Source organism: Kryptolebias marmoratus, linkage group LG1 (genome assembly GCF_001649575.2).
Source record: "Kryptolebias marmoratus isolate JLee-2015 linkage group LG1, ASM164957v2, whole genome shotgun sequence".
Classification (NCBI taxonomy): Eukaryota; Metazoa; Chordata; class Actinopteri; order Cyprinodontiformes; family Rivulidae; genus Kryptolebias; species Kryptolebias marmoratus.
Genome location: NC_051430.1, coordinates 33,887,001 through 33,895,534, shown reverse-complemented (window position 1 = coordinate 33,895,534; position 8,534 = coordinate 33,887,001). Strand labels below are relative to the sequence as shown.

Sequence of the window (8,534 nt, the reverse complement as noted above, 5' to 3'; positions counted from 1 at the left end):
ACCTGATCATACAGAAATTAAAACTATATATTGTTGGCTTCTAAGTCTCTGTCAAGAGAAAACTTCACTAATTAGACTCAGTTTTTAGAAGCAAAATAAGAATCAGAGACTCGATCTGAACCAGACTGGAGGGCCGGATGAAATGTTACAGAGGGCCGGATCTGGCCCGCGGGCCTTGAGTTTGACACGTGTGCAGTAGAGTATTCCGACTTGGAACTTGGAAGGAAAAAAATACACGAATGGAACGCAACGTTAGTGCCCAAAAAAACATTGTTTTTTGTCTTAAAAATGGAAACGCGTCTTGTTTCTAAGGTGGACGACGTAACAGTTCGTCGAACATAAATACGTTAAATACGCTGAATTATGTTCAAAAAAATACTATAAAACTGGTATTTTTTCCTAAAAGTTATCCGAATTTCATACCTTCCTGTTCCTTTAATGTTGATGTTGAATTTGATGAGTTTCTTTGTGACGGGGCACACGTTTGAATGTTTTTTTTATCTGGATTTTGAACAGATTTATTAAAAAAGGGAAGTTATGTTGTTGTTTTTTTGGTCAGAACTGAGCAAATGGAATAATGGGAGGTCTACAATCTGTATTTAGGTTATTTTTCTTTGAAATGTAAAAGATTAAGGCCATTTTTTTCAAATAGAAGCCCGTTTGAAGCCATTTTTACTTTAGCTCTGTCACACACTTTGCTTTTTATAATGTTTCTTTCTTCACTTTGTAAATACAGCTTTTTACGAAACAAGGATAAAGTAGTATTTCATACATTTTTTTGCCACTGTATTTGTCAAAAGGAAAAGAACTCTATAATGTCTTAAATAATGGAACTTGCTCAATTTTTCTCCCATTACTTTAAAAAAAAGGCAGCGTTTTCATTCTGTCCCCTAATAAAACAGAATGTCTTAACTCTTAGCCTAAAAAAGCCTAAAAAATATTTCATTTTCAGCCAGTTCTTCACTTTAAAGACAAAGGTTTTTAAAATATGTTATCAATTTCATTTCATTGGGCATATTGTTTCAGATAAAACCTCCCTTGATGGAGAACACCTAAATAAATCCGTGTACGGTTCATTCTTTGTTTTTTTTTCCGTTTCAAAATAAAATTGCAAAAACTAAACGAGCATGTTTTTGTTTTTTTCGTTTTTCAAACGAAATTTAGAAAAACGGCAATTGCAAAAATAAAAACAGTGGTACGTTTTGGGTTTTTTTGTTTTGTTTTGTTTTTATCTGCAATGGTTAAACCAAAGACAAGCTTTTATTTTGTTGTTAATTCAACGGGACCTTACGGCGGAAGCGGAAATTAAGACCTTTTTTTTTTTAAGGGCTGAACGAGTTTACTGGAGGTGTCCAAGATGGCGGAGTGAGCAGTCGCACTTTGCAGGCTCCAGTGTAAATAGTTTTCTTTAAGTCCTGGAATGCAATTTCGGGTGCGTTTTTACTACTCACAGTGAGTCAGTTGTTATTTTATTTATTTATTTTTTTAATAAGTCTGGTGGAAGTAACAAATTTTAAGCTCTGTAAGCTTTTTATTCGAGCCAAACACGTGGAGGAAAGCTAGCTGCAATGGATGAACATGACTACAGCGTGGTCGCTCTTCCCAGTGTGAGTGACAATGAAGATAGTGAAATTGCTGACATTGAAGTTGATGAACAGACTTCTAAGCTGGAAAAAATTAACCAGGCACACACTCCAATCAAACCTCCCCACTCTAAAAAGCACAAGAAAGGCAACGAAAACCCCCACGGTGAGTGTATCGGGGATACCATTCTGATGGCGGTGAATTCATTGGCGCTAAAGATGGATACGCAAACTGAGCTTTTGCTGAAGTTTGAGAGAAAGATTGAGGAGAATACTGCTGCTATTAATGTGAACAAGGAAAACATCGAGGGGCTGCAGAAAAAAGTCAGTGAGCTTCATGAGGAAAACAAACGGCTTAAAGAATCTGTGTCAGAACAAGCACGATACAAAAGGAGGTGGAATCTGAGGTTAAATGGCCTGGCTGAAAAAGATGGAGAAGATACTAGAGAGGTTGTTATCGGTATTTTGACAAGAGTGGTGCCCATCTCAGTGGAGCGGCTTCGGGAGACGGTCGACACTGTGCATCGCTTGGGAAGGAAACGTGACCCCGCCACTTCAAACAACACTCCGCGGTCAATAATCATCCAGTTCGTGGCAAGAACGGTTCGAGACGATGTTTGGAAGAGATCCAGGGATGCCAGGGTCTGTCAGGAGATGCGTATCCAGTTTAAAGAAGATTTCTCCAAAGAAGACAGGGAAGCTCGTAAAAAGCTGTGGCCGCTGGTTCGGGATGCCAGGCAGAGAGGGCAGAGAGCTTTCCTGAAGGAAGGATACGCTCTGATCAACAATCAGAGAGTCGACCCTTCATAAACACTGACAGAGCTCTGCATTCTGAATGAGTATTGTTTTGGTTCACCTGATAAGTCTTTAAGGTAAAATGCACATTTTTCTGATTGTAGTTTGGACAAGATTTCTCACTCCTGCACATCTTATGATTTAGTGTTCTACTAAAAAACTTCAGGTATATTATCTTTTATTTCTTTAAATGCCAGGGGGCTAAAGAACAATGTGAAGCGAAAAGCTGTTTTTCTTTTTTGTAAGGAGCAAAAAGCTAATTGTGTTTTCCTACAAGAAACTCATTCTGTTAAAGATGATGTAAATTTTTGGAAGTTACAGTGGGGTGATTCATTATTTTTCAGTCATGGAACGTCACACTCAGCTGGTGTTATGATTCTGTTTAACAGATTTCCAGGTAAAGTTATTAGTCATACTAGTGATACAGATGGGCATTGGCTGATCGTGATAACAGAAATTAATGAGGAAAATTTTATCTTAGTGTGTGTCTACGGGTACAATGAAAGAGGCAAAAATAAGAATTTGATAAATGACTTGTGTAAACGTATTACAGATAGTATGCATTCTTATTCAACCGATAAAATTATAGTGGGAGGAGATTTTAATTTGGTGCCTGATCTTTGGTTAGACAGAAATCCTCCTCGGGTTCAGTGTCATAAATATGATGACCTGATTATTCAATTGATGAATAGTGCAAATTTGATTGACTACTGGAGAGTTAAAAACCCTGGAACTTCTCAGTTTTCCTGGTTTAATGCCTCTGGGAATGGCTTAAGTTCCAGAATAGATTACTGGCTCATTTCTTGTTCCTTGATAAATCATATTAGTAAGTGTGATATCTCTGCTTCACCTTTAACAGATCATTGTGTTATTTCTATATCTCTTCTGTTTTCAAGGTCTGATCCTGGTCTTACTCGTATTTGGAAATTAAATAATACTCTTCTGGAGAATTCTGGTTTTGGAAATGATGTCAGACAACTGGCAGTGGAAATCAATGCCTTGGAAATGTCACCTGTGAGTAAATGGGAATGGTTTAAATTTAAGATAAGAGAGCTGGCTATTCAAACAAGTAAAAAACTCTCTAAAATTAAAAATCAAAAACAACTTAATATCATTGCAAATATTAATAATCTTTGTAAAAAGACAGACTTGGCACCTGAAGAACTTATGGAATTAAATAAATTACAGAATGAACTAGATCAGATGTATGTAGAAAAAGCTAAAGGTGCTTTCGTACGTTCTCGGGCTCGCTGGATCGAGGAGGGGGAGAAAAATACATCTTATTTTTTCAACCTTGAAAAACATAGACAAATAAAAAAGAAGATCAATAAATTGCATATAAATGGATCTATTTCGGAAGATGAAACACAGATTAATAATGAAATACATAACTTTTACTGTAACTTATACAAATCTAACTATTCTGAGACAAATTCCTGTATGTTTTTAAACACTATTAGAGAATTCAAGAAAGCCATTGACTTAGATTTTAAGCAAATTATGGAAAAACAAATTGAACTTGAAGAGTTAGATAAGGCTATTTTGAAGATGGCCCCTGGAAAGTCGCCTGGCTTGGACGGACTAACAACTGAATTTTATAGATTCTTTTGGAAAGAGATTAGAGATATGCTCTATAAAGCTTTCTTAGAATGCATCTTGACAGGTAATCTCTCTAACACAATGAAACAAGGTATAATTACCTTAATTCCAAAACCTAACAAAGATATGCACAGTTTGGATAACTGGAGACCCATCACTCTGCTGTGCACTGATTATAAAATTTTAGCTCATGTTTTTGCTGAACGCCTGAATAAAGGACTTAGGGACATAATTGATGAAAGTCAATCAGCCTTTGTTAGAGGGAGAAACATACACAATCATATTAGATTGGTATTTGATATGTTAGATTATTGTGACTACCTTGATAATGAAAGTCTGATCTTGTTCCTTGATTTCTACAAGGCGTTTGACACAATCGAACATGCCTTCTTGATAGATGCTCTAAAGTTTCTGGGTTTTGGGGATTCATTTTGTGGTTTAATTAAGATGTTTTATAATGATATTTATAGCTCAGTCTCTTTAAATCCAGGTCTAACTTCTAGATTTAAGATCCAGCGAGGCATTCGTCAGGGCTGTCCTATTTCCCCAAAATTGTTCATCTTAACAACTCAGTTATTAGCCCTTCAAATTAATAGTAGCCCTGAATTGCAGGGAATAAACATTTTTGACAGAGAATTTAAGATTAGCCAATTTGCGGATGATACAGCATTGTTTTTGAAAAATGATTTCATGGTTGAAAAAGCCCTTCATAAAATTTCATTATTCTCTAAGGCATCAGGTCTGGGACTTAACATTAAAAAATGTGAGATTCTTCCCATTCATACTTGTATTCATAAAAATATTCAAGAAATCAAGGTTAAAAATGAAGTTAAATATTTGGGTGTATTAGTATCTAAGAACATAACTAGAAGAGAAGATGTTAACATTGCAGACTGCTTAGTAGATATGAAAAAAAGTCTTAGCCGTTGGTTGACAAGGGATCTGACTATTTTTGGAAGAAACTTGACTAAAACAGATGGCGTTTCCAAGATTGTTTATCCATGTCATTCCATGTATATATCACCACAAAACATTAGGAAAGCCAACTCCATCATTTTTCAGTTTTTGTGGAAAAACAAGACTCACTATATTAAAAGGTCCCAACTTGTTAAAGAATATGAGAAAGGTGGTATAAATGCATTGGATTTTGAAGCCATGGTTGGTACATTTAGGACCAAATGGCTAAAAACCTTTATTCTACAACAAAACTCAATGTGGTTTCATATCCCTGGTTCCATTTTTAAACAGCTGGGAGGAATTGAATTCTTTGCAAAGTGCGACTTTGAAGTGGGTAAGATTCCAGCTAAACTATCACACTTCCACAAACAAGTTCTTCATTTCTGGAAAATGATATTTCAACATAATTTCTCACCACATGGATCAACTTTATGGAATAATAGAGCAATCACAGTTGGTACGAAGTCAATATTTAATATAAATTGGTACGAAAAAGGCATTATTTTTGTAAAAGATCTTTTAGATTGCAATGGAGATCTTCTAAATTTCTCATCTTTTCTTGGAAAATATAACATCAGATGTTGTTATAAAGATTTTATGGTGGTATGCAGAGCAATCCCCTTAGCATTGATTCAGTTAATCAAAAATATCATTATATATTCAAAGGTGACTGTTTTGATGCCCACATTAAAACTGAATGACTGTAACTTAGTTGACTTCAAATGCAATAACAAGATTATCAATGAATGTATGCGACAAAAGATTTACTATGATTATAACAAAGACTTCTGCAAGAAACCTACAAAAATGAAGCAAAAAACCATAGTTTCTGCTCATTCTAAATTTGTCAAATGGCCTATATCTCCCAAAGTGAAGGAAATGCATTTTAAAATAATAAATAAGATATACCCTGTAGCCATGTTTCTTGAAAGAAGGTTCAAATTTGATGTTGATTTGTGTGCCTTTTGTAAATCAGAAGAGGAATCCCTGGAACATTTGTTTTTTTCGTGCCAGTACTCGCAACGTTTTTGGACAGACATCAGGAACTGGATTAATCTTAAACTGAACATTTCTTCTTTTGATGTTGATGCCATTTTATTTTATGTGGAGAACTTAAGCTCTGCTTTTTCTGATGCCATAAATATAATTGTACTTATAGCAAAGTACCACATTCATTGTAGTAAGTGGAGGGATAATAAACCCTCTTTCCCTTGTTTCATGAACGAATTTAAGTCATATTATTCTTCACTAAGTACATTTAAAAACTGGAAAACTGCTAAAATCATCTCACAACAAATCTCTACAAACTTATTGTTTTAAGATACTCATATAGCCTTGCTCCTTGTGGAAAATTTATTTATTTATTTTTTAAATTTATTTTTTTTTTTTTATTATTGATTTTTATTTATATAAACCCCCTGGTTAGTTAAATATGGATGTAAAACCCTTCATGAGAGTTTGTATTGTATCTTGTTATTTTGTTACATTTTGTTGTTCTGTGTTCTGTTGTCAATAAAAAAAAAAGAACGAGTTTACTAGTTTAAACACAAGCGAGGAATATCTTTTTTTAAAAAAAGCGCTACGACACTTAACAGTTTCCAGAACCGTTGCTAACGGCCGTTAGCTAACGCCGTTGCAGTAACTGCTAACAGCTAACGTCGCGAGCTTCTTATTTTAGCCTTTTAACGCTGACGTCATCACAATGCGTACCCGGATGGGGTTACTGAGGGACTCACCTTTTTTTTTTTTTGAACACTTTATTTAAACAAAGTAAACACAAACAAGAAAATAACAAGGAAGGCAATTACAATCAATAACTTTGAAAAGGGCATAGTATTTTGAAGATGAATTAAGGTATTATTGATAAGAAAAATAAATAAATGAATAAAATTTACAACACAGGGGGACTCGTATGTTTGGATTGACATTCATTAGTGGGCAATTCAATGAAAAATTCCATCAGGACTTTGTATGATTCAATACATTTCAGAGATTTTAGATATAACGGGAAATGAAGACCTGAACTCCCGGAAAATAACTGTTTCAGTCACCAGCAGGTGGCGGTAATGTACGCCTTCAGTTTCTTGCCAACCGCCATTAAAATCCACAAGAAGAACTTTTTCAGTTAGCGCTTCAGAATCTACCAGTTTAAAAATGGATCCGTTTGTCTTATTTAGAGGGAATCGACGCATTTCATTGAGAGCTGATGATCTTACTGTCAACAAGATTTCTTTCAGATTCCAAGGAAGTCATTAAATCAGGACATTACCTCGAGGGTGAAGAAGTTTATTATCATTCATATGTTTTTATGCGCATATATGATAAATACTTGTATGACGACATTGACCACATACATACATCATGGTGACTTTGCAGATTTGTAAGCTGCCCCTGCCAAAGACACTAATGCACCTCCATACCATCAGAGAGGCAGGTATCCAAAAAAAATTCAATTTTTAAAACTTTTAACTTTGTTTAGCTTCTCAGTTTCCTGTGCAGACTCGTCCCTTTTCTGTGCAAACATTTAGGAATAAGCACGCTTTATTTGATGTTTTTTCCTCAAAACAAATTTTTTTTATTTTAATAATACAAACTGAACAATTCTGAATGTTAGGCTTTAAGACATATTCAGCGTTGAAGGCGATGAGAATGACTAAACTGACAAAAAGCTGGTCGTTTAACTTGTGCGAGCAGTAAATTATGTTTCCAAGGAAATGCAGAAACCTACGACAGCAGCAGACAGAAGTAGACTGAAAGGTCACAAACACATTTAACGGACCGAATCTTTCTTTCTTTAGGTGTATAAAACATATGTTTACTGATTTTCCCTTAGGGAATAGGAACAGTCATGTTTTCTTCACAGAAATCTTCTGTTCGTGTAGTTTTTATCCCCAGCGGGATCATTTTTGAAGTCTTTGTAGATGACACCCCCATCTACTCCCCCTGCTGGTCCAGAACCTGGATGTTGGCCGTCTTCCTCTTGCCTCCGTCTCCAGGCAGTTTGAGGTTCTCCTCTGTGATTTCCGCGTCGTTGTCGTCGTCCGTCGACTCTGACGTCTGGTCGTCTTCGTCTGACTCATCGAGCTCCACTAGCGCCACATCCTGAGGACGTGAAAAGGGAACAATCAGGCAGTCTCCAAATGTTTTAGGCCTTTTTGGATATCAAGATGCTTAACTCCAACTACAGTTAAAAGATTGATTCATCTGAATCAACCACATTTTTTGCATCATGCTCTCTTGCCTGTGTTTTCATGTAACAGGCAAATGTTTACTTACTGCTAAAATAAGGAGCAGAAGAAGAAGAGCGCCACTTACGGTGAAACACAACCGAGGTAACTCGCTGAAAATATTCTCCTTCAATTCCACGAAGCTGAAGTTGGTTTCCGATTCGTGGAAAATGGCTAAAGGGCGATTCCAGCTAATTTTTCCCTCCCTTCAGCCTCTTTAATCTCCTCGAGTTAAAAAACTACAACACCTAGACACTTCAAACCTGGAGCAGATTATTCTGCACTGATTGCAGAACATTTAAAACCAAGTGTGTGATCTGTGAAACCTTCATCTGATTCCTGAAACCTCAATAAAGGGCCACTTCAGCACTTT

The 8,534-nt window shown here is 35.8% G+C and overlaps 1 protein-coding gene across 1 annotated transcript in view; it reads right to left on the bottom strand.

Annotated features, from left to right (window-relative positions):
- Window positions 1–7,204: 7,204 nt before the first annotated feature.
- Window positions 7,205–8,534, bottom strand: part of lg1h12orf45 (linkage group 1 C12orf45 homolog) — a 2,963-nt gene continuing 1,633 nt past the window's right edge. Inside the window, exon 4 of the mRNA XM_017426301.3 lies at window positions 7,205–8,036. Within this exon, the coding sequence (XP_017281790.1) occupies window positions 7,869–8,036 (168 nt within the window). The 3' untranslated portion in view covers window positions 7,205–7,868. The remainder of the gene's footprint in view (window positions 8,037–8,534) is intronic.